This window comes from Carcharodon carcharias, chromosome 12 (genome assembly GCF_017639515.1).
Source record: "Carcharodon carcharias isolate sCarCar2 chromosome 12, sCarCar2.pri, whole genome shotgun sequence".
NCBI lineage: Eukaryota > Metazoa > Chordata > Chondrichthyes > Lamniformes > Lamnidae > Carcharodon > Carcharodon carcharias.
The window spans coordinates 123,369,647-123,394,672 of NC_054478.1; the positions used below are offsets into that span (position 1 = coordinate 123,369,647).

Genomic DNA, 25,026 nt, shown 5'->3' on the forward strand with positions numbered 1-25,026 from the left:
TCTCCCCCTGCCCCTCCCTTTCTCCCCCTGCCCCTCCCTTTCTCCCCTGCCCCTCCCTTTCTCCCCCTGCCCCTCCCTTTCTCCCCCTGCCCCTCCCTCTCTCCCCCTGCCCCTCCCTCTCTCCCCCTGCCCCTCGCTCTCTCTCCCTCTGCCCCTCTCTCTCTCTCCCTCTGCCCCTCTCTATCTCTCCGTCTGTCCCTCTATATCTCTCCCTCTGCCCCTCTCTCTCCCTCTGCCCCTCTCTCTCTCTCCCTCTGCCCCTCTCTCTCTCTCCCTCTGCCCCTCTCTATCTCTCCCTCTGCCCCTCTCTCTCCCTCTGCCCCTCTCTCTCTCTCCCTCTGCCCCTCTCTCTCTCCCTTTGCCTCTCTCTCTCCCTCTGCCCCTCCCTCTCACTGTCCCTGCCCCTCCCTCTCTGTCCCTGCCCCTCCCTCTCTGTCCCTGCCCCTCCCTCTCTCTCTCCCTCTGCCCCTCTCTCTCTCCCTCTGCCCCTCTCTCTCTTTCCCTCTGCCCCCCTCTCTCTCTCTCCCTCTGCCCCTCCCTCTCTCTCTCCCTCTGCCCCTCTCTCTCTCCCTCTGCCCCTCTCTCTCTTTCCCTCTGCCCCCCTCTCTCTCTCTCCCTCTGCCCCCCTCTCTCTCTCTCCCTCTGCCCCTATCTCTCTCCCTCTGCCCCTCTCTCTCTCCCTCTGCCCCTCTCTCTCTCTCCCTCTGCCCCCCTCTCTCTCTCTCCCTCTGCCCCTCTCTCTCTCCCTCTGCCCCTCTCTCTCTTTCCCTCTGCCCCCCTCTCTCTCTCTCCCTCTGCCCCCCTCTCTCTCTCTCCCTCTGCCCCTCTCTCTCTCCCTGCCCTCTCTCTCTCTCCCTGCATGTCTCTCCCTCTCTGCCGCCTCTCTCTCTCCCTGCCCCTTCTGTCTCTCTCCTTGCTCCCCCCTCTCTCTCCCTCTGCCCCTCTCTATCTCTCCCTCTGCCCCTCTCTATCTCTCCCTCTGCCCCTCTCTATCTCTCCCTCTGCCCCTCTCTCTCTCTCCCTCTGCCCCTCTCTCTCTCTCCCTCTGCCCCTCTCTCTCTCTCCCTCTGCCCCTCTCTATCTCTCCCTCTGCCCCTCTCTATCTCTCCCTCTGCCCCTCTCTATCTCTCCCTCTGCCCCTCTCTCTCTCTCCCTCTGCCCCTCTCTATCTCTCCCTCTGCCCCTCTCTCTCCCTCTGCCCCTCTCTCTCTCCCTTTGCCTCTCTCTCTCTCCCTCTGCCCCCCTCTCTCTGTCCCTGCCCCTCCCTCTCACTGTCCCTGCCCCTCCCTCTCACTGTCCCTGCCCCTCCCTCTCACTGTCCCTGCCCCTCCCTCTCTGTCCCTGCCCCTCCCTCTCTGTCCCTGGCCCTCCCTCTCTCCCTCCCTGGCCCTCCCTCTCTCCCCCTGCCCCTCCCTCTCTCCCCCTGCCCCTCCCTCTCTCCCCCTGCCCCTCCCTCTCTCCCCCTGCCCCTCCCTCTCTCCCCCTGCCCCTCCCTCTCTCCCCCTGCCCCTCCCTCTCTCCCCCTGCCCCTCCCTCTCTCCTTGCCCCTCTCTCTCTCCCTCCCTGCTCCCCTGTCGCCCTTCCCGCCCCTCTCCCTCTCCCTCTCTCCCCCTGCCCCTCCCTCTCTCCCCCTGCCCCTCCCTCTCTCCTTGCCCCTCCCTCTCTCCTTGCCCCTCTCTCCCTCCCTGCTCCCCTGTCGCCCTTCCTGCCCCTCTCCCTCTCCCTCTCTCCCCCTGCCCCTCCCTCTCTCCCCCTGCCCCTCTCTCTCTCTCCCTGCCCCTCTCTCTCTCCCCCTGCCCCTCTCTCTCTCCCCCTGCCCCTCTCTCTCTCCCCCTGCCCCTCTCTCTCTCCCCCTGCCCCTCTCTCTCTCCCCCGCCCCTCTCTCTCTCCCCCTGCCCCTCTCTCTCTCTCCCTCTGCCCTTCTGTCTCTCTCTCTTCCTCTCTCTCTCCCATTCCCTGCTCCTCTCTCTCTCCCTCTCTGCCCCTCTCTCTCTCTCTTTCTCTTCCTTCAATCTCTTTCTCTCTCCCCTGCCCTCTTTCTCTCTCTCCCGCTCCCTGCCCCTCTCCCTCTCTCTCCCTGCCCCTCTCCCTCTCTCTCCCTGCCCGTCTCTCTCTCTCCCTGCCCCTCCCTCTCTCTCTCCCTCCCTCTCTTCCCCTCTCTCTCTCTCTCTCTTTCTCTTCCTTCAATCTCTCTCTCTCTCCCTCTCCACATCTCTCTCCTTCTATCCCTCTCTCCTCTCCCTGCCTTTCTCTTTCTCTCCCTCCCTGTCGTCTCTCTCTCCCTGCCCCCTATCTCTCTCCCTGCCCCCATCTCTCTCCCTGCCCCCTCTCTCTCTCCCTGCCCCTCTCTCTCTCTCTCTCTCTTTCTCCCGGTCTTCTCTCTCTCTCTCCCTGTCTTCTCTCTCTCTCCCTGCCCGTCTCTCTCTCCCTGCCCGTCTCTCTCTCTCCCACTCCCTGCCCCTCTCTCGCTCCCTGCCCCCTCTCTCTCTCTCTCTCTCTCTCGCTGCCCCCCTCTCTCTCCCTGCGTGTCTCTCCCTCTCTGCCCCCTCTCTCTCCCTGCCCCTTCTGTCTCTCTCCTTGCTCCCCCTTCTCTCTCCCTCTGCCCCTCTCTATCTCTCCCTCTGCCCCTCTCTATCTCTCCCTCTGCCCCCTCTATCTCTCCCTCTGCCCCCCTCTCTCTCCCTCTGCCCCCCTCTCTCTCCCTCTGCCCCCCTCTCTCTCTCCCTCTGCCCCTCTCTCTCTCCCTCTGCCCCTCCCTCTCTCCCCCTGCCCCTCTCTCTCTCCCCCTGCCCCTCTCTCTCTCCCCCTGCCCCTCTCTCTCTCCCCATGCCCCTCTCTCTCTCCCCCTGCCTCTCTCTCTCTCCCTCTGCCCTTCTGTCTCTCTCTCTTCCTCTCTCTCTCCCATTCCCTGCGCCTCTCCCTCTCTCTCCCTGCCCGTCTCTCTCTCTCTCTCTCCCTGCCCATCCCTCTCTCTCTCTCTCCCTCTCTGCCCCTCTCTCTCTCTCTTTCTCTTCCTTCAATCTCTTTCTCTCTCTCCCGCTCCCTGCCCGTCTCCCTCTCTCTCCCTGCCCCTCCCTCTCTCTCTCCCTCCCTCTCTTCCGCTCTCTCGCTCTCTCTCTCTTTCTCTTCCTTCAATCTCTCTCTCTCTCCCTCTCCACGTCTCTCTCCCTCTGTCCCCTCCCTGCCTCTCTCTTTCTCTCTCTCCCTGTCGTCTCTCTCTCCCTGCCCCCTATCTCTCTCCCTGCCCCCTCTCTCTTTCCCACTCCCTGCCTCTCTCTCTCTCTCTCTCCCTGTCTTCTCTCTCTCTCTCCGTCTTCTCTCTCTCCCTGCCTGTCTCTCTTTCTCTCCCACTCCCTGCCCCTCTCTCGTTCTCTGCCCTCTCTCTCTCTTTCTCTCTCGCTGCCCCCTTCTCTCTCCCTGCCCCTTCTGTCTCTCTCCTTGCTCCCCCCTCTTCTCCCTCTGCTCCTATCTCTCCCTCTGCTCCTCTCTATCTCTCCCTCTGCCCCTCTCTATCTCTCCCTCTGCCCCTCTCTCTCTCTCCCCCTGCCCCCTCTCTCTTTCCCTCTGCCCCTCTCTCTTTCCCTCTGCCCCTCTCTCTCTCCCTCTGCCCCTCTCTCTCTCCCTCTGCCCCTCTCTCTCTCCCTCTGCCCCTCTCTCTCTCCCTCTGCCCCCTCTCTCTCTCCCTCTGCCCCCTCTCTCTCCCTCTGCCCCCTCTCTCTCCCTCTGCCCCCTCTCTCTCCCTCTGCCCCCTCTCTCTCTCTCCCTCTGCCCCTCTCTCTCTCCCTCTGCCCCCCTCTCTCTCTCCCTCTGCCCCCCTCTCTCTCCCTGCCCCTCTCTCTCTCCCTGCCCTCCTCTCTCTCTCCCTGCCCCTCCCTCTCTCTCTCCCTGCCCCCCTCTCTCTCTCCCTGCCCCTCCCTCTCTCCCTGCCCTCCTCGCTCTCATCCCTGCCCCCCTCTCTCTCTCCCTGCCACTCCCTCTCTCTCTCCCTCCCTCTGCCCCTCTCTCCCTCTCCCTCTGCCCCTCTCTCTCTGCCCCTCTGCCCCTCTCTCTCTCTCTCTGCCCCTCTCTCTCTCCCTCTGCCCCTCTCTCTCTCCCTCTGCCCCTATCTCTCTCCCTCTGCCCCTCTCTCTCTCTCCCTCTGCCCCTCTCTCTCTCTCTCCCTCTGCCCCTCTCTCTCTCCCTGCCCTCTCTCTCTCTCTCTCTCTATCTCTCTCGCTGCCACCCTCTCTCTCCCTGCATGTCTCTCCCTCTCTGCCACCTCTCTCTCTCCCTGCCCCTTCTGTCTCTCTCCTTGCTCCCCTCTCTATCTCTCCCTCTGCCCCTCTCTATCTCTCCCTCTGCCCCTCTCTATCTCTCCCTCTGCCCCTCTCTATCTCTCCCTCTGCCCCTCTCTCTCTCTCCCTCTGCTCCTCTCTCTCTCCCTTTGCCCCTCTCTCTCTCCCTCTGCCCCTCTCTCTCCCTCTGCCCCTCTCTCTCTCCCTTTGCCCCTCTCTCTCTCCCTCTGCCCCTCTCTCTCTCTCCCTCTGCCCCTCTCTATCTCTCCCTCTGTCCCTCTATATCTCTCCCTCTGCCCCTCTCTCTCCCTCTGCCCCTCTCTCTCTCTCCCTCTGCCCCTCTCTATCTCTCCCTCTGCCCCTCTCTCTCCCTCTGCCCCTCTCTCTCTCTCCCTCTGCCCCTCTCTCTCTCCCTTTGCCTCTCTCTCTCCCTCTGCCCCTCCCTCTCACTGTCCCTGCCCCTCCCTCTCTGTCCCTGCCCCTCCCTCTCTGTCCCTGCCCCTCCCTCTCTCTCTCCCTCTGCCCCTATCTCTCTCTCCCTCTGCCCCCCTATCTCTCTCTCCCTCTGCCCCCCTCTCTCTCTCTCCCTCTGCCCCCCTCTCTCTCTCTCCCTCTGCCCCCCTCTCTCTCTCTCCCTCTGCCCCTCTCTCTCTCCCTCTGCCCCTCTCTCTCTCTCCCTCTGCCCCCCTCTCTCTCTCTCCCTCTGCCCCTCTCTCTCTCCCTGCCCTCTCTCTCTCTCTCTCTCTCTCTCTCTCTCGCTGCCACCCTCTCTCTCCCTGCCCCTTCTGTCTCTCTCCTTGCTCCCCCCTCTCTCTCCCTCTGCCCCTCTCTATCTCTCGCTCTGCCCCTCTCTATCTCTCCCTCTGCCCCTCTCTATCTCTCCCTCTGCCCCTCTCTCTCCCTCTGCCCCTCTCTCTCTCTCCCTCTGCCCCTCTCTATCTCTCCCTCTGCCCCTCTCTCTCTCCCTTTGCCCCTCTCTCTCTCCCTCTGCCCCTCTCTCTCTTTCCCTCTGCCCCTCTCTATCTCTCCCTCTGCCCCTCTCTATCTCTCCCTCTGCCCCTCTCTATCTCTCCCTCTGCCCCTCTCTCTCTCTCCCTCTGTCCCTCTATATCTCTCCCTCTGCCCCTCTCTCTCTCTCCCTCTGCCCCTCTCTATCTCTCCCTCTGCCCCTCTCTCTCCCTCTGCCCCTCTCTCTCTCCCTTTGCCTCTCTCTCTCTCCCTCTGCCCCCCTCTCTCTGTCCCTGCCCCTCCCTCTCACTGTCCCTGCCCCTCCCTCTCACTGTCCCTGCCCCTCCCTCTCTGTCCCTGCCCCTCCCTCTCACTGTCCCTGCCCCTCCCTCTCTCCCTCCCTGGCCCTCCCTCTCTCCCCCTGCCCCTCCCTCTCTCCCCCTGCCCCTCCCTCTCTCCCCCTGCCCCTCCCTCTCTCCCCCTGCCCCTCCCTCTCTCCCCCTGCCCCTCCCTCTCTCCCCCTGCCCCTCCCTCTCTCCCCCTGCCCCTCCCTCTCTCCCCTGCCCCTCCCTCTCTCCCCCTGCCCCTCCCTCTCTCCCCCTGCCCCTCCCTCTCTCCCCCTGCCCCTCCCTCTCTCCCCCTGCCCCTCCCTCTCTCCTTGCCCCTCTCTCTCCCTCCCTGCTCCCCTGTCGCCCTTCCCGCCCCTCTCCCTCTCCCTCTCTCCCCCTGCCCCTCCCTCTCTCCCCCTGCCCATCCCTCTCTCCCCCTGCCCCTCCCTCTCTCCTTGCCCCTCCCTCTCTCCTTGTCCCTCTCTCCCTCCCTGCTCCCCTGTCGCCCTTCCTGCCCCTCTCCCTCTCCCTCTCTCCCCCTGCCCCTCCCTCTCTCCCCCTGCCCCTCTCTCTCTCTCCCTGCCCCTCTCTCTCTCCCCCTGCCCCTCTCTCTCTCCCCCTGCCCCTCTCTCTCTCCCCCTGCCCCTCTCTCTCTCCCCCTGCCCCTCTCTCTCTCCCCCTGCCCCTCTCTCTCTCCCCCTGCCCCTCTCTCTCTCCCCCTGCCCCTCTCTCTCTCTCCCTCTGCCCTTCTGTCTCTCTCTCTTCCTCTCTCTCTCCCATTCCCTGCTCCTCTCCCTCTCTCTCCCTGCCCATCCCTCTCTCTCTCCCTCTCTGCCCCTCTCTCTCTCTCTTTCTCTTCCTTCAATCTCTTTCTCTCTCCCCTGCCCTCTTTCTCTCTCTCCCGCTCCCTGCCCCTCTCCCTCTCTCTCCCTGCCCCTCTCCCTCTCTCTCCCTGCCCGTCTCTCTCTCTCCCTGCCCCTCCCTCTCTCTCTCCCTCCCTCTGTTCCCCTCTCTCGCTCTCTCTCTTTCTCTTCCTTCAATCTCTCTCTCTCTCCCTCTCCACATCTCTCTCCTTCTATCCCTCTCTCCTCTCCCTGCCTTTCTCTTTCTCGCTCTCCCTGTCGTCTCTCTCTCCCTGCCCCCTATCTCTCTCCCTGCCCCCATCTCTCTCCCTGCCCCCTCTCTCTCCCTGCCCCTCTCTCTCTCTCTCTCTCTCCCCCTGTCTTCTCTCTCTCTCTCCCTGTCTACTCTCTCCCTCCCTGCCCGTCTCTCTCTCCCTGCCCGTCTCTCTCTCTCCCACTCCCTGCCCCTCTCTCGCTCCCTGCCCCCTCTCTCTCTCTCTCTCTCTCGCTGCCCCCCTCTCTCTCCCTGCGTGTCTCTCCCTCTCTGCCCCCTCTCTCTCCCTGCCCCTTCTGTCTCTCTCCTTGCTCCCCCCTCTCTCTCCCTCTGCCCCTCTCTATCTCTCCCTCTGCCCCTCTCTATCTCTCCCTCTGCCCCCTCTATCTCTCCCTCTGCCCCCCTCTCTCTCCCTCTGCCCCCCTCTCTCTCCCTCTGCCCCCCTCTCTCTGTCCCTCTGCCCCTCTCTCTCTCTCCCGGCCCCCCTCTCTCTCTCCCTCTGCCCCTCCCTCTCTCCCCCTGCCCCTCTCTCTCTCCCCCTGCCTCTCTCTCTCTCCCTCTGCCCTTCTGTCTCTCTCTCTTCCTCTCTCTCTCCCATTCCCTGCGCCTCTCCCTCTCTCTCCCTGCCCGTCTCTCTCTCTCTCTCTCCCTGCCCATCCCTCTCTCTCTCTCTCCCTCTCTGCCCCTCTCTCTCTCTCTTTCTCTTCCTTCAATCTCTTTCTCTCTCTCCCGCTCCCTGCCCGTCTCCCTCTCTCTCCCTCCCTCTCTTCCGCTCTCTCGCTCTCTCTCTCTTTCTCTTCCTTCAATCTCTCTCTCTCTCCCTCTCCACGTCTCTCTCCCTCTGTCCCCTCCCTGCCTCTCTCTTTCTCTCTCTCCCTGTCGTCTCTCTCTCCCTGCCCCCTATCTCTCTCCCTGCCCCCTCTCTCTTTCCCACTCCCTGCCTCTCTCTCTCTCTCTCTCTCTCTCCCTGTCTTCTCTCTCTCTCTCCGTCTTCTCTCTCTCCCTGCCTGTCTCTCTTTCTCTCCCACTCCCTGCCCCTCTCTCGTTCTCTGCCCTCTCTCTCTCTTTCTCTCTCGCTGCCCCCTTCTCTCTCCCTGCCCCTTCTGTCTCTCTCCTTGCTCCCCCCTCTTCTCCCTCTGCTCCTATCTCTCCCTCTGCCCCTCTCTATCTCTCCCTCTGCCCCTCTCTATCTCTCCCTCTGCCCCTCTCTCTCTCTCCCCCTGCCCCCTCTCTCTTTCCCTCTGCCCCTCTCTCTTTCCCTCTGCCCCTCTCTCTCTCCCTCTGCCCCTCTCTCTCTCCCTCTGCCACTGTCTCTCTCCCTCTGCCCCTCTCTCTCTCCCTCTGCCCCTCTCTCTCTCCCTCTGCCCCCTCTCTCTCTCCCTCTGCCCCCCCTCTCTCCCTCTGCCCCCTCTCTTTCCCTCTGCCCCTCTCTCTCTCCCTCTGCCCCTCTCTCTCTCTCCCTCTGCCCCCCTCTCTCTCTCCCTCTGCCCCCCTCTCTCTCCCTGCCCCTCTCTCTCCCCCTGCCCTCCTCTCTCTCTCCCTGCCCCTCCCTCTCTCTCTCCCTGCCCCCCTCTCTCTCTCCCTGCCCCTCCCTCTCTCCCTGCCCTCCTCGCTCTCATCCCTGCCCCCCTCTCTCTCTCCCTGCCCCTCCCTCTCTCTCTCCCTCCCTCTGCCCCTCTCTCCCTCTCCCTCTGCCCCTCTCTCTCTGCCCCTCTCTCTCTCTCTCTCTGCCCCTCTCTCTCTCCCTCTGCCCCTATCTCTCTCCCTCTGCCCCTCTCTCTCTCTCCCTCTGCCCCCCTCTCTCTCTCTCCCTCTGCCCCTCTCTCTCTCCCTGCCCTCTCTCTCTCTCTCTCTCTATCTCTCTCGCTGCCACCCTCTCTCTCCCTGCATGTCTCTCCCTCTCTGCCACCTCTCTCTCTCCCTGCCCCTTCTGTCTCTCTCCTTGCTCCCCTCTCTATCTCTCCCTCTGCCCCTCTCTATCTCTCCCTCTGCCCCTCTCTATCTCTCCCTCTGCCCCTCTCTCTCTCTCCCTCTGCCCCTCTCTCTCTCTCCCTCTGCCCCTCTCTCTCTCCCTTTGCCCCTCTCTCTCTCCCTTTGCCCCTCTCTCTCTCCCTCTGCCCCTCTCTATCTCTCCCTCTGCCCCTCTCTCTCTCTCCCTCTGCCCCTCTCTCTCTCCCTTTGCCCCTCTCTCTCTCCCTCTGCCCCTCTCTCTCCCTTTGCCCCTCTCTCCCTTTGCCCCTCTCTCTCTCCCTTTGCCCCTCTCTCTCTCCCTCTGCCCCTCTCTCTCTCTCCCTCTGCCCCTCTCTATCTCTCCCTCTGTCCCTCTATATCTCTCCCTCTGCCCCTCTCTCTCCCTCTGCCCCTCTCTCTCTCTCCCTCTGCCCCTCTATCTCTCCCTCTGCCCCTCTCTCTCCCTCTGCCCCTCTCTCTCTCTCCCTCTGCCCCTCTCTCTCTCCCTTTGCCTCTCTCTCTCCCTCTGCCCCTCCCTCTCACTGTCCCTGCCCCTCCCTCTCTGTCCCAGCCCCTCCCTCTCTGTCCCTGCCCCTCCCTCTCTGTCCCTGCCCCTCCCTCTCTGTCCCTGCCCCTCCCTCTCTCTCTCCCTCTGCCCCTATCTCTCTCCCTCTGCCCCTCTCTCTCTCTCCCTCTGCCCCTCTCTCTCTCTCCCTCTGCCCCCCTCTCTCTCTCTCCCTCTGCCCCCCTCTCTCTCTCTCCCTCTGCCCCCCTCTCTCTCTCTCCCTCTGCCCCTCTCTCTCTCCCTCTGCCCCTCTCTCTCTCTCCCTCTGCCCCCCTCTCTCTCTCTCCCTCTGCCCCTCTCTCTCTCCCTGCCCTCTCTCTCTCTCTCTCTCTCTCTCTCGCTGCCACCCTCTCTCTCCCTGCATGTCTCTCCCTCTCTGCCGCCTCTCTCTCTCCCTGCCCCTTCTGTCTCTCTCCTTGCTCCCCCCTCTCTCTCCCTCTGCCCCTCTCTATCTCTCCCTCTGCCCCTCTCTATCTCTCCCTCTGCCCCTCTCTATCTCTCCCTCTGCCCCTCTCTCTCTCCCTCTGCCCCTCTCTCTCTCCCTTTGCCCCTCTCTCTCTCTCCCTCTGCCCCTCTCTATCTCTCCCTCTGCCCCTCTCTATCTCTCCCTCTGCCCCTCTCTCTCTCCCTCTGCCCCTCTCTCTCTCTCCCTCTGCCCCTCTCTATCTCTCCCTCTGCCCCTCTCTATCTCTCCCTCTGCCCCTCTCTATCTCTCCCTCTGCCCCTCTCTATCTCTCCCTCTGCCCCTCTCTCTCTCTCCCTCTGCCCCTCTCTCTCTCTCCCTCTGCCCCTCTCTCTCTCTCCCTCTGCCCCTCTCTCTCTCTCCCTCTGCCCCTCTCTATCTCTCCCTCTGCCCCTCTCTCTCCCTCTGCCCCTCTCTCTCTCCCTTTCCCTCTCTCTCTCTCTCCCTCTGCCCCCCTCTCTCTGTCCCTGCCCCTCCCTCTCACTGTCCCTGCCCCTCCCTCTCTGTCCCTGCCCCTCCCTCTCTCCCCCTGCCCCTCCCTCTCTCCCCCTGCCCCTCCCTCTCTCCCCCTGCCCCTCCCTCTCTCCCCCTGCCCCTCTCTCTCTCCCTCCCTGCTCCCCTGTCGCCCTTCCCGCCCCTCTCCCTCTCCCTCTCTCCCCCTGCCCCTCCCTCTCTCCCCCTGCCCCTCCCTCTCTCCCCCTGCCCCTCCCTCTCTCCTTGCCCCTCCCTCTCTCCTTGCCCCTCTCTCCCTCCCTGCTCCCCTGTCGCCCTTCCTGCCCCTCTCCCTCTCCCTCTCTCCCCCTGCCCCTCCCTCTCTCCCCTGCCCCTCTCTCTCTCTCCCTGCCCCTCTCTCTCTCCCCCTGCCCCTCTCTCTCTCCCCCTGCCCCTCTCTCTCTCCCCCTGCCCCTCTCTCTCTCCCCCTGCCCCTCTCTCTCTCCCCCTGCCCTTCTGTCTCTCTCTCTTCCTCTCTCTCTCCCATTCCCTGCTCCTCTCCCTCTCTCTCCCTGCCCATCCCTCTCTCTCTCTCTCTCTCCCTCTCTGCCCCTCTCTCTCTCTCTTTCTCTTCCTTCAATCTCTTCCTCTCTCTCCCGCTCCCTGCCCCTCTCCCTCTCTCTCCCTGCCCCTCTCCCTCTCTCTCCCTGCCCGTCTCTCTCTCTCCCTGCCCCTCCCTCTCTCTCTCCCTCCCTCTCTTCCCCTCTCTCGCTCTCTCTCTTTCTCTTCCTTCAATCTCTCTCTCTCTCCCTCTCCACATCTCTCTCCTTCTATCCCTCTCTCCTCTCCCTGCCTTTCTCTTTCTCGCTCTCCCTGTCGTCTCTCTCTCCCTGCCCCCTATCTCTCTCCCTGCCCCCATCTCTCTCCCTGCCCCCTCTCTCTCTCCCTGCCCCTCTCTCTCTCTCTCTCTCTCTCTCCCCCTGTCTTCTCTCTCTCTCTCCCTGCCCGTCTCTCTCTCTCCCACTCCCTGCCCCTCTCTCGCTCCCTGCCCTCTCTCTCTCTCTCTCTCTCTCTCTCGCTGCCCCCCTCTCTCTCCCTGCATGTCTCTCCCTCTCTGCCCCCTCTCTCTCCCTGCCCCTTCTGTCTCTCTCCTTGCTCCCCCCTCTCTCTCCCTCTGCCCCTCTCTATCTCTCCCTCTGCCCCCTCTATCTCTCCCTCTGCCCCCCTCTCTCTCTCTCTGCCCCTCTCTCTCTCTCCCTCTGCCCCCCTCTCTCTCCCTCTGCCCATCTCTCTCTCTCTCCCCCTCTGCCCCTCTCTCCCTCTCCCTCTGCCCCTCTCTCTCTCTCACCCTGCCCCTCTCTCTCTGCCCCTCTCTCTCTCTCTCTGCCCCTCTCTCTCTCCCTCTGCCCCTATCTCTTTCCCTCTGCCCCTCTCTCTTTCCCTCTGCCCCTCTCTCTCTCCCTCTGCCCCTCTCTCTCTCCCTCTGCCCCTCTCTCTCTCCCTCTGCCCCTCTCTCTCTCCCTCTGCCCCTCTCTCTCTCCCTCTGCCCCCTCTCTCTCTCCCTCTGCCCCTCTCTCTCTCCCTCTGCCCCTCTCTCTCTTTCCCTCTGCCCCCCTCTCTCTCTCTCCCTCTGCCCCCCTCTCTCTCTCTCCCTCTGCCCCTCTCTCTCTCCCTGCCCTCTCTCTCTCCCTGCCCCTCCCTCTCTCTCCCTGCCCCCCTCTCTCTCTCCCTGCCCCTCCCTCTCTCCCTGCCCTCCTCGCTCTCATCCCTGCCCCCCTCTCTCTCTCCCTGCCCCTCCCTCTCTCTCTCCCTCCCTCTGCCCCTCTCTCCCTCTCCCTCTGCCCCTCTCTCTCTGCCCCTCTCTCTCTCTCTCTCTGCCCCTCTCTCTCTCCCTCTGCCCCTATCTCTCTCCCTCTGCCCCTCTCTCTCTCTCCCTCTGCCCCCCTCTCTCTCTCTCCCTCTGCCCCTCTCTCTCTCCCTGCCCTCTCTCTCTCTCTCTCTCTATCTCTCTCGCTGCCACCCTCTCTCTCCCTGCATGTCTCTCCCTCTCTGCCACCTCTCTCTCTCCCTGCCCCTTCTGTCTCTCTCCTTGCTCCCCTCTCTATCTCTCCCTCTGCCCCTCTCTATCTCTCCCTCTGCCCCTCTCTATCTCTCCCTCTGCCCCTCTCTATCTCTCCCTCTGCCCCTCTCTCTCTCTCCCTCTGCCCCTCTCTCTCTCTCCCTCTGCCCCTCTCTCTCTCCCTTTGCCCCTCTCTCTCTCCCTCTGCCCCTCTCTATCTCTCCCTCTGCCCCCCTCTCTCTCTCCCTCTGCCCCTCTCTCTCTCCCTTTGCCCCTCTCTCTCTCCCTCTGCCCCTCTCTCTCTCCCTCTGCCCCTCTCTCTCCCTTTGCCCCTCTCTCTCTCCCTTTGCCCCTCTCTCTCTCCCTTTGCCCCTCTCTCTCTCCCTCTGCCCCTCTCTCTCTCTCCCTCTGCCCCTCTCTATCTCTCCCTCTGTCCCTCTATATCTCTCCCTCTGCCCCTCTCTCTCCCTCTGCCCCTCTCTCTCTCTCCCTCTGCCCCTCTCTATCTCTCCCTCTGCCCCTCTCTCTCCCTCTGCCCCTCTCTCTCTCTCCCTCTGCCCCTCTCTCTCTCCCTTTGCCTCTCTCTCTCCCTCTGCCCCTCCCTCTCACTGTCCCTGCCCCTCCCTCTCTGTCCCTGCCCCTCCCTCTCTGTCCCTGCCCCTCCCTCTCTGTCCCTGCCCCTCCCTCTCTGTCCCTGCCCCTCCCTCTCTCTCTCCCTCTGCCCCTATCTCTCTCCCTCTGCCCCTCTCTCTCTCTCCCTCTGCCCCTCTCTCTCTCTCCCTCTGCCCCTCTCTCTCTCTCCCTCTGCCCCCCTCTCTCTCTCTCCCTCTGCCCCTCTCTCTCTCCCTCTGCCCCTCTCTCTCTCTCCCTCTGCCCCCCTCTCTCTCTCTCCCTCTGCCCCTCTCTCTCTCCCTGCCCTCTCTCTCTCTCTCTCTCTCTCTCTCTCTCTCGCTGCCACCCTCTCTCTCCCTGCATGTCTCTCCCTCTCTGCCGCCTCTCTCTCTCCCTGCCCCTTCTGTCTCTCTCCTTGCTCCCCCCTCTCTCTCCCTCTGCCCCTCTCTATCTCTCCCTCTGCCCCTCTCTATCTCTCCCTCTGCCCCTCTCTCTCCCTCTGCCCCTCTCTCTCTCTCCCTCTGCCCCTCTCTATCTCTCCCTCTGCCCCTCTCTATCTCTCCCTCTGCCCCTCTCTCTCTCCCTCTGCCCCTCTCTCTCTCTCCCTCTGCCCCTCTCTATCTCTCCCTCTGCCCCTCTCTATCTCTCCCTCTGCCCCTCTCTATCTCTCCCTCTGCCCCTCTCTATCTCTCCCTCTGCCCCTCTCTCTCTCTCCCTCTGCCCCTCTCTCTCTCTCCCTCTGCCCCTCTCTATCTCTCCCTCTGCCCCTCTCTCTCCCTCTGCCCCTCTCTCTCTCCCTTTGCCTCTCTCTCTCTCTCCCTCTGCCCCCCTCTCTCTGTCCCTGCCCCTCCCTCTCTCCCCCTGCCCCTCCCTCTCTCCCCCTGCCCCTCCCTCTCTCCCCCTGCCCCTCTCTCTCTCCCTCCCTGCTCCCCTGTCGCCCTTCCCGCCCCTCTCCCTCTCCCTCTCTCCCCCTGCCCCTCCCTCTCTCCCCCTGCCCCTCCCTCTCTCCCCCTGCCCCTCCCTCTCTCCTTGCCCCTCCCTCTCTCCTTGCCCCTCCCTCTCTCCTTGCCCCTCTCTCCCTCCCTGCTCCCCTGTCGCCCTTCCTGCCCCTCTCCCTCTCCCTCTCTCCCCCTGCCCCTCCCTCTCTCCCCCTGCCCCTCTCTCTCTCTCCCTGCCACTCTCTCTCTCCCCCTGCCCCTCTCTCTCTCCCCCTGCCCCTCTCTCTCTCCCCCCTGCCCCTCTCTCTCTCCCTGCCCCTCTCTCTCTCCCTCTGCCCTTCTGTCTCTCTCTCTTCCTCTCTCTCTCCCATTCCCTGCTCCTCTCCCTCTCTCTCCCTGCCCATCCCTCTCTCTCTCTCTCTCTCCCTCTCTGCCCCTCTCTCTCTCTCTTTCTCTTCCTTCAATCTCTTTCTCTCTCTCCCGCTCCCTGCCCCTCTCCCTCTCTCTCCCTGCCCCTCTCCCTCTCTCTCCCTGCCCGTCTCTCTCTGTCCCTCTGCCCCTCTCTCTCTCTCCCTCTGCCCCTCTCTATCTCTCCCTCTGCCCCTCTCTATCTCTCCCTCTGCCCCTCTCTCTCTCCCTCTGCCCCTCTCTCTCTCTCCCTCTGCCCCTCTCTATCTCTCCCTCTGCCCCTCTCTATCTCTCTCCCTGCCTCTCTCTCTCTCTCTTTCTCTCTCTCCCCCTGTCTTCTCTCTCTCTCTCCCTGCCCGTCTCTCTCTCTCCCACTCCCTGCCCCTCTCTCGCACCCTGCCCTCTCTCTCTCTCTCTCTCTCTCTCTCTCGCTGCCCCCCTCTCTCTCCCTGCGTGTCTCTCCCTCTCTGCCCCCTCTCTCTCCCTGCCCCTTCTGTCTCTCTCCTTGCTCCCCCCTCTCTCTCCCTCTGCCCCTCTCTATCTCTCCCTCTGCCCCCTCTATCTCTCCCTCTGCCCCCCTCTCTCTCCCTCTGCCCCTCTCTCTCTCTCCCTCTGCCCCCCTCTCTCTCCCTCTGCCCCTCTCTCTCTCTCTCCCCCTCTGCCCCTCTCTCCCTCTCCCTCTGCCCCTCTCTCTCTCTCACCCTGCCCCTCTCTCTCTGCCCCTCTCTCTCTCTCTCTGCCCCTCTCTCTCTCTCTCTGCCCCTCTCTCTCTCCCTCTGCCCCTATCTCTTTCCCTCTGCCCCTCTCTCTCTCTCTCTGCCCCTCTCTCTCTCCCTCTGCCCCCCTCTCTCTCCCTCTGCCCCTCTCTCTCTCTCCCTCTGCCCCTCTCTCTCTCTCCCTCTGCACCTCTCTCTCTCTCCCTCTGCGTCTCTCGCTCTCCCTCTGCCCCTCTCACTCCCTCTGCCCCTCTCTCTCTCCCTCTGCCCTCTCTCTCTCCCTCTGCCCCTCTCTCTCTCCCTCTGCCCCTCTCTCTCTCCCTCTGCCCCTCTCTCTCCCTCTGCCCCTCTCTCTCTCCCTCGGCCCCTTTCTCTCTCTCCCTCTGCCCCTTTCTCTCTCTCTCCCTCTGCACCTCTCTCTCTCCCTCTGCCCCTCTCTCTCTCCCTCTGCCCCTCTCTCTCCCTGCACCTCTCTCTCTCTCCCTGCCCCTCTCTCTCTCTCTGCCCCTCTCTATCTCTCCCTCTGCCCCTCTCTCTCTCTCTCCCTCTGCCCATCTCTCTCTCTCTCCCTCTCCCTCTGCCTCTCTCTCTCTCCCCCTCTGCCCCTCTCTCCCTCTCCCTCTGCCCCTCTCTCTCTCTCATCCTGCCCCTCTCTCTCTGCCCCTCTGCCCCTCTCTCTCTCTCTCTGCCCCTCTCTCTCTCCCTCTGCCCCTCTCTCTCTCCCTCTGCCCCTCTCTCTCTCTCTCCCTCTGCCCCTCTCTCTCTCTCCCTCTGCCCCTCTCTCTCTCTCCCTCTGCCCCTCTCTCTCTCTCTCCCTCTGCCCCTCTCTCTCTCTCCCTCTGCCCCTCTCTCTCTCTCCCTCTGCCCCTCTCTCTCTCTCCCTCTGCCCCTCTCTCTCTCTCTCCCTCTGCCCCTCTCTCTCTCTCCCTCTGCCCCTCTCTCTCTCTCCCTCTGCCCCTCTCTCTTTCTCCCTCTGCCCCTCTCTCTCTCTCTCCCTCTGCCCCTCTCTCTCTCTCTCCCTCTGCCCCTCTCTCTCTCTCTCCCTCTGCCCCTCTCTCTCTCTCTCCCTCTGCCCCTCTCTCTCTCTCCCTCTGCCCCTCTCTCTCTCTCTCCCTCTGCCCCTCTCTCTCTCTCTCCCTCTGCCCCTCTCTCTCTCTCCCTCTGCCCCTCTCTCTCTCTCTCCCTCTGCCCCTCTCTCTCTCTCCCTCTGCCCCTCTCTCTCTCCCTCTGCCCCTTTCTCTCTCTCTCTGCCCCTCTCTCTCTCTCCCTCCCTCTGCCCCTCTCTCTCTCTCTCTGCCCTCTCTCTCTCCCTCCCCCTCTCTCTCTCTCTGCCCCTCTCTCTCTCCCTCTGCCCCTCTCTCTCTCTCTCCCTGCCCCTCTCTCTCTCTGCCCCTCTCACCCCCTTTCCCTGCCCCTCTCTCTCCCTCCCTCTGCCGCTCTCTCTCTCCCTCTGCCGCTCTCTCTCTCCCTCTGCCCCTCTCTCTCCCTCTGCCCCTCTCTCTCTCTCCCTCTGCCCCTCTCTCTCCCTCTGCCTCTCTCTCTCTCTCTCTCTCCTTCTGCCTCTCTCTCTCTCCCTCTCCCTCTGCCCCTCTCTCTCTCTCCCTCTGCCCCTCTCTCTCTCTCCCTCTGCCCCTCTCTCTCTCTGCCCCTCTCTCTCTCTCTCTCTGCCCCTCTCTCTCTCTCTGCCCCTCTCTCTCTCTCCCTCCCTCTGCCCCTCTCTCTCCCTGCCCCCCTCTCTCTCTCCCTCTGCCCCTCTCTCTCTCTCTCTGCCCCTCTCTCTCTCTCTCTGCCCCTCTCTCTCTCTGCCCCTCTCTCTCCCTCCCTCTGCCCCTCTCTCTCTCCCTGCCCCCCCCTCTCTCTCCCTCTGCCCCTCTCTCTCTCTCTCTGCCCCTCTCTCTCTCTCTCCCTCTGCCCCTCTCTCTCTCTCTCCCTCCCTCTGCCCCTCTCTCTCTCCCTGCCCCCCCCTCTCTCCCTCTGCCCCTCTCTCTCTCTCTCCCTCTGCCCCTCTCTCTCTCTCCCTCTGCCCCTCTCTCTCTCTGCCCCTCTCTCTCTCTCTCTCTGCCCCTCTCTCTCTCTCTGCCCCTCTCTCTCTCTCCCTCCCTCTGCCCCTCTCTCTCCCTGCCCCCCTCTCTCTCTCCCTCTGCCCCTCTCTCTCTCTCTCTGCCCCTCTCTCTCTCTCTCTGCCCCTCTCTCTCTCTGCCCCTCTCTCTCCCTCCCTCTGCCCCTCTCTCTCTCTCTCTGCCCCTTTCTCTCTCCCTCTGCCCCCTCTCTCTCCCTCTGCACCTCTGTCTCTCTCCCTCTGCCCCTCTCGCTCTCTCTCCTTGCCCCCTCCCTCTCTTTCCCTGCACCCTTTCTCTCTCTCTCTGCGTGTCCCCCTCTCTCTCCCACTCCATGCCTCTCTCTCTCTCTCTCTCTCTCTCTCTCTCTCACACACATTGCTGCCTGTATGACTCAGGAGTTTGACCCAAGTCAGTAAAATAAGTGCTGACGTGCGTGAGTTTTCTGCGACACAGCATCCAGGATTGACCTGTGGGTAACATTGAAGTAACGTCGAGGTTGGGCTCAGTGACAGGACCCATGTGGTGGTTCCACCACGTGTTGCCTGCTTGATTTAGTTCTTATTTTATTGTTTTCTTGCTTCAGGCCCAAGGACGGATCTACGGAAAGCTGAAAGAGGAAAATTTCTTTAATCCGAAGGAGGAGGTGAAGCTCGAGGCGAACATAAAGGTCCCATCCTCCGCTGCCGGGAGGGTTATCGGCAAAGGCGGCAAGACGGTAAGTTGTGGAGTCTGACCCCAAAGCCGCCTTGTGACTGGTCTGCGATGGACTGTCATATATCGCCTGCTTACCCACAGTCACTTTTAACCCCAGCTGAATCTCCACTCGTGTTGTTCGGCCAACTCCTCCCCTGCTCCCCCAAATCGGCGAATCCTTGCTGGGTTCACTTCCGTGAGTGGCACGCCGTGGATTAAGTTTGTTAGCATAAACTAGAAGATCTCAGACGAAATAAACAAACCGACTGGAAAACCAAAAGCATTTCCATGTGCCAACTGTCATGGGGAAACAGTGTGCACATACTGACCTCATGTGGCCACATCAAGTCCCTGCAGATAACCTACTCTGACAGATGCTGAGAGCAGCGTCACTTTGTCCAGGTTAAGAGTGCATCCATCCTAATTATTACTGATACCTTGATGTTGAAATCTTGCGATTTTTTTTTCCTAACAGACCTAGGTGAAAACTTAGTGGGGTGGATGATATGGGGGAGTGGGCAGTTCTTCGCTTTGCTCCTTTTCCCTTGAGGTGTTGATAGAGTGACCATTCAGCCCACTGGATAACGGATGGAAGATGCTCAAAACCAAGTTACTTTGGAAGCAGATGATGGTGGAGGCTTGACAATGGGTCCGAATCTCGGAGACATGCACTGCTCAACAGCCAGTTCCTCATGGCCTGTCCATGGCGATGTGAACTATGTGGTCAGTTGGCCATGCCTGACCTTTCTCTGGCCAGCCAAACATCATCTCCTGTGAACACTCCCACACACAAGCAAGCTGGCAAATTTCACCATCTTGAGATTGTTTTTACAGTTTGGGTCACTTCTTTTCTGGCAATAGTTCCCACTGATTTATGCTGGTGCCTGGCTGAGTTTGGCACTCTGTCTGAGTTTGGCACTCTGTCTGCCTGCGCTCACACTGCCCCCTCACGTCCGAATTCTGCTTTTCAGGTGAATGAGCTGCAGAATATCACGAGTGCCGAGGTGATCGTTCCACGGGACCAGACGCCAGACGACAATGATGAGGTCATCGTGAAAATCGTTGGTCATTTCTTCGCCAGTCAGGTAGGCTGTACTGACCTTTCATAGCCATCACATTATGTCTCACAGCAATGGACATCCGAGGGTCAGTGGGGCACAGTAGGTGTCCCTTTGTGAAGGATGATGACTCATCACGTGGGGTACAGAGATATACTCCAAAAAGCCAGGTGGTGAATTAGACAGCTAGATCAATCTTCACACAATTCTATAAACATTTGTTTACAGAGATGCACATTACAGGCATATATCTCCCATCCCAATCGACCATAGTTTCAGTCTGTTCCTATTTATTGGGGCACAAATGAAGCCCCAGTTCATGCCCATCACTTGTCTACAATTGAACAAAATTAATGTACAATTAACACACAGTATATGTTTGCACTGTGTGACATTCAGTCCAGTGAGATACAGTGTGTTTACACTGTGCGATGGTCGGTCCCATGGAGTGCAGTGTGTGTTTACACTGTGTAACGTTCAGTCCTGTGGAGTGCAGTGTGTTTACATTGTGACGGTCAGTCCCTTACCACGGTCAGTCCCTTACCACTTTACAGCCTAATGAATGTTCTTTGAAGTGTAGTGGAGGGATAAACATTGGCCAGAACATCAGGGAGAACTCCCTGCTCTTCTTAAATTTGGTGCCATGGAATCTTCTGTATCCACCTGAGAGCACATACAGAGTCCTCAGTTTATGTCTCATTTGAAAGATGTCACCTCTGACAGTGCAACATTTCTGAGTTTTGAGTGTATAACCCACGCTGATACTTCACTGAAGTACTGAGGGTGCCCATAATGACTGGAAAAAAATTGGTCACCTCCAAAACCAGTCCATGTGTCAATCAATGTCCTAATGACAGCCCTAATCCATTGCCCTATGAGTCCAAACCGTAGGCCCCACATGAAAGCTGGAGTCCTTTGCGTTTCCTTTTATGTCGTCTTTGTATTAATTAATATGTTGAGTGTATCCCAAATGGTTTGATGTATGTTTTAGTTTGATAGGTAATTCAGCATCTGACTGCTTGCTAGGCCAGTCACTCCTACACAGCTGTGTCTCTCCAGCTCTTTCTCTATCCCCCCCCCACCTCTAAAAAGGACTCAACAATATTGAGCGATATTTGTGCTGGCGAGTGGAACATGGATCATGACAGGCGCCCAGTATAAGACAGTCACAGACTTTGTACAGCACAGTTTAGGTACAGAGGATAGGGAATTCTTTCGGAGTTTGGAGTTAGAGAGTAGAGATAACGTGTATGTACTCCAGTTGGCAGGTGTGAATATGGTGTCAGCTTTTCACTATTATTTATCAACGATTTGGGTGAAGTGTTGAGAGCCACATTTCTAAGTTCGCTGACACCAAATTAGGGTGACACAGTAAATCATGTAGACAGAGCAGAAAGTTGTCAATGGACATGGATAGATTTAGTGAACTTCATTTTCCACAGCTTAGCCCAATGTGGGAAAAGTGTATGGTCATTCACCTTGGATTTAAAAACAAGAGATGAGTATTTTCTAAGTGGTGGGAAGCTAGAAACTGTGAAAGAGCAGAGAGATTTAGGGTTTCAGGTGCAGAAATTACTTAAGATCTAATGGTCAAGTACAAGAGTCATTAAAAATATTAATGCAACATAGGCCTTTATTCGAGGGCTGGAATACAAAGGGGTTGAAGTTCTGTTCGAGTTATACAGAGCTCTGGTTTGACACTCTTTTTGAGCACAGTGTTCAATTGTGAGAGCCACATCTCAGGAAGGTGATATTGGCCTTTGAGAAGGTGCATCATAGACTCAGCAGAATGAAGTTGGGGCTGAAATGGTTTAAAAAACAAGAACAGGTTGCAGAGATTTGGCTTATATTCGGAGAGTCATTTACAGCAAAGGAGGAGGCCATTAGGCCCATTGGGTTCCTTGAATTCGGAAGATTAACGGCTGATCTGATTACGGTATTTATGAATAAAGGATTTGATAAGGCTAACGGAGAGAAATCGCCCCCGTTGGGGGTGGGGGGGACGGTGTTGTGGTCCATATCAAGGGCCACAACCTTAAAATTACAACCAGACCATTCAGGAGTGATGTGAGGACGCAGTTCTTCACACAAAGGTTAGCAACTCTCTCCCCCAAAAAGCTGGTGATGCTGGAGGTCAATTGAAAATTTCAAAACTGAGATTGATAATTTCTGTTGGGTGCGAGTATTAAGGGATATGGAGCCAAGGTCAGGTAGATGAAGTTAAGATATGGACTTGCCATGATCTAATTGAATGATGGAACAGGCTGGAGGGGCTGAATGGCTTCCTATCGTTCCCATGAATGAAGTTCCACATTTTGCATGTCCCAATACCATTAGCCCTGTGTAGCCCCTTATAATGAGACTGCTAGTACTAAATAGGGACCAGCTTCCTTCCACAGGCCCATGCACTTTAGAATGTCCGTTTTGCATCAGACCCTGAACACACTGATGCTTTTGCTGCTATTGGATTTTAACAGAAGGCTGTTGAGGCTACCGAGGCAGCAGTTTCTTTGCATCTGATGTTCTGTTCTATGCCTCCTCTTACCACCTCCCCCCCCCCCCCGCCCCCAACACTGCAGACCGCACAGCGCAAGATTCGAGAGATTGTGCAGCAGGTCAAGCAGCAGGAACAAAAGCAGCAGGCAGGAGCCATGACCTTGCAGCGCAGCAAGTGAAGCGAGGCAGAGCTGGGGATGCGAGCAACAGCTGACGAATGTAGAACTTCCGACACGTGGACACAAGAGATCGACAGGCCGGGAACGAACCAAAGAAACGACAGACAAATGAAACAAAAAAAAAAAGGATGTTTCCCAACCAAAGGCTGTGGCTCTGCAGATACGACAGGGGATTTGTATGGAGGAAGCAGTGACTGCCGGCAGTCCACCCACAGTCTGTCTGAAGAATCTCTCGCTTTACTCTGATCCTTTTTGTTGGGTAACCTAGGCTGAATTGTAGACCGTTCAGGAAATTGAGCAGGCACTTGGGCCATGGTAGTGTGAATAGGGTTTTTTATAATAAAATTGAAACTAGTTCTGGTTTAACACTGCTTTGTAGATAACACGTGCATTTTTTTGTTTCATTTCGTTTGCTATTTTTTTTTTCCTGAGAGATTAAATCATATCTTTGAGGCCAGAAATCATCACTTGTCGAAAGTTTATTTTTTGAAAGCTGTACAGAAAGGGGGGAGTGGTCAGAAGGTGGGTTTAGAGAAGGGACAAAGGTGGCACAAAGAGAGAGGGGAGGAAGGTGGGCACTGAAGAAAGAGAACACAGTGGGGGGTGGCGAAGGAAAGATGGGCACTGAGAGCAAGAGAGACAAAAGTAGGGAGAGAGAGAGAGGACCAAAAGATTGGGCACTGAGGAGATAGGTAGATGGCCGGATTACGAGAGCAAAGGTGGGCAATGGAGAAAGGGACAGGTAGGCACAATGAGAGAGAGAGCAGGGGGAAATCGAGATAGAGAGGAGGTGGGCACTGAGAGGAATGGCTGTTCTGAGTAATTAATTATTTCTCCATCTGCTTGCTGAGACAACCAGAGCTTTAGCAGTATGAGGTGAAACAAATTTGTCATAGAGCCTATTTGTGTAAAGGAATACTGTCTCTGCGATGTTCAACCTTTTTCCTCACTGTTATTTTCTCTCACAACACTCTAGCTCACTCTCCTTGTTCCAGGATCCATCTAAATACAGTAACTCTAAATGCAGATAGAGAGGATCCTCATGGGGACAGGCACAGAAGGAAATGAAAGGAACTGATGATTGCAGATGTCAGTCCCAGTAGTTCAACCTCCAGAAACTGGATGCAGATGCCGCCAGATGTCTAATGATAATTGGTAAAGATCGGAGAATGTTTCTTTAAATGCTATATCCTATCATCTGAAGCACTCATCTCAGACGCTGCACAATTCACCAAACTCCCATCACCTATCAATGATCTCTGTCAGTCAGAACTTCTATCCAGCATTCATAGCTTGACCTCTCCCTCACGTACACTTAGCATTGCTCCAAGCTTCACATCCACTTTTCACAGCATGCACACACTGGTAGCTATTCAGCCATGACAGTCAAATCATCCAAACACATTGCACTGCACGATGATCACTGGCTGACTCCCCTCAGTCCTGCAGGTGGTGCACAGCTAGAAGCAGCAGGAATGAACTGGAAAGCTAGAGGTGCACCTGCATGTTCTAACCATCATGGGAAGGGCCATTGTTGATGCCTTGGTCAGCGGCAGGGCTGAATTCATTGGCGATGACAGTAACCTCATATCTAATCCTCCTCCTAAAGCCCCACTTCTCCCTCATCCCTCACTCTCTTCTGGCTGAGAAACTGCTGATGATGTAAGCACGTACTTACTTTCTCCTTGCCCCTCACCTGAAGCCAACCCTTGTCCCTTTTTATTTTAAATGTCAAAAAAAAACTGCAACCTGTCCAGCTATTGGAGGGAAGGCAAGAAGACAGTGATGATAAAGGGATACCATCACATGATTTCACACACTCAGTCACTGGCTCAGATACCGGCACTGGGCTTACTTTATAGAATAGTGTAAAGACTGGATCTGCACGTGGTGAGACACTGGGCACAAGTGGGCTTCATCCAGGCCAGGGGAAATGATAGCACAGCTGTCAGCTCACCGGAGACCGAGGTTACACGTGAGGTTTGTTCCAAAGAATTTGGACGAGGGCTTTGAGGGGCAAGCCTACAGAAAAAGGCCATTGAGTATACACACTGAAATGTTTGGTTGGTGCTCTAGCAGACCTGCCATAAAGCTTGCATTCGTTCTTGAAGAGTAAGGTGGTGTCTGCTGCCATCTTGGCATAGGGCTTTTGGCAGAGCTTGGAGTCTGCCCTTTCCAGAAAGGCACAGGTGGCCAACCATGATGCAGTGTCTGGCCAATGTTTCAGCTTCCACTGTAACACAAGCAACAACCACCCAACATCTTGAGTGCTGCCGTGGAAGCTGAGACTACTGCCATCAATAGCTATGGATGCTATTGTTCAAAGGGACTGGCAGGCGCTCTCAGCTGTCTGCCCCCCCACCAGATAACTAGAATTGCAGAGACGCTGCCCCTAGGGAGTGGCAGTGACTTCATAGAGCACAATCCTGCTGTCTTCTCTCAGGAAGACAGCATTCATGCTCCCACCAGTGCCCTAGCTGTTGTCTACAGTGATGGTGCCGCCTGAAGCTGGGGCCTCTAAGCTCAATCCTTCAAGGCCATCTGCAGTCTCCCCCAGTAAAAGTCAGCAGCCTTTCACCAGCAATGATGCAGTCACTGGAGGAGCAATGCAGGGGCGCACTAGTACAGGCAAAAGCACAGGGAAGATGGATACGAAGGGAATGCGCAAGGGTGATGAGTTTATTTTTATATAGTATGGTTCAATTCGTGAACTAGGTTTGGAATGTTTGTGTTGACTTTTATATTTGCATTGTGCCCAAGCAGACATTGTGGTGGTCAGTGACAGAGGGAAGGAGTGTGGAATTGTTGGTGAATGGGGAGTTGGGGTTGTGTTTACTGGCATTGCACTCAAATTAGTTTTTCACTTGCAGCCTGAGCAGAAAGAGGCTGTCCAGGCTGCTACCACCCTCCCCCTTCCTCGTCCTCATTCTTGTCTTCTGCCACTCCCTCCTATGCTTCTGTTCCTCAGCTTCTCAGCTGGTCAGTGGTGTCAATGGCGGTCTCCTCATGACAGCGAGATTGTGCAACTTGCAGCACACAACCACAATTGTTGAGACCCGCCTAGCCATGTACTGCAGGGCTCCTCCAGAACAATCCATATAGTGGAATCATTGCTTCAGCACTCGAATGCTTTGCTCTGCAGTGTGACTGTCACTGTATGCCTGCCAAGCACAGATATGCATGGATTGTGGACTAGAGTCCTAACCCAGTCATCAGCAGAGAGTCTGTTGCTGAGTAACCGCACTGGTTTATCATGGTGGCTGAAATAATTTGATGCAGGGGACTGCCACAGGAACAAATGCATTTTGACTGCTGCATTGATCTAATGATTCTCTTGGAATGGTCACACATCAACTGGGCATTGAGGGAGTGGAATTCCTTTTGGTTCAGGTACATGATGGGAGTTGACGAGGGATTGCATCCGCAAAGCAATGTGCATGGAGTCAAAGACACTCCGCATGTTAGTGAAATCTGCAATGCCTGCAGATCCGCATAGTGGCTTTGCCTGCTTCTCTCTGGCAAGAGAAAATGATATAAAGTTCTCTCTTTACAGACAGTGACCTTAGGCAACAGTGCACTGCAAACTGAGATGCTGTCAATATCAGTCGCGGCAAGCCAAATAGGGACAGGTACATAAACGTTCACCTTCACAGGCACTGGCAAAACAGACCTTGCTATGAGGTTGGAGTTATGACTGCAGCAGTTGGTAGCTTTCCGTTAACAACCTGCA

General features: G+C 58.4%; 1 protein-coding gene across 1 annotated transcript in view; it reads left to right on the plus strand.

Annotated features, from left to right (window-relative positions):
• LOC121284727 (insulin-like growth factor 2 mRNA-binding protein 2) overlaps positions 1-21,722 on the plus strand; it is a 59,135-nt gene extending 37,413 nt beyond the window's left edge. The window contains exons 2-4 of the mRNA XM_041200278.1: positions 17,426-17,585; positions 18,535-18,648; positions 21,201-21,722. Of these exons, the coding sequence (XP_041056212.1) occupies positions 17,426-17,585; positions 18,535-18,648; positions 21,201-21,296 (370 nt within the window). The 3' untranslated portion in view covers positions 21,297-21,722. The remainder of the gene's footprint in view (positions 1-17,425; positions 17,586-18,534; positions 18,649-21,200) is intronic.
• Positions 21,723-25,026: the final 3,304 nt, after the last annotated feature.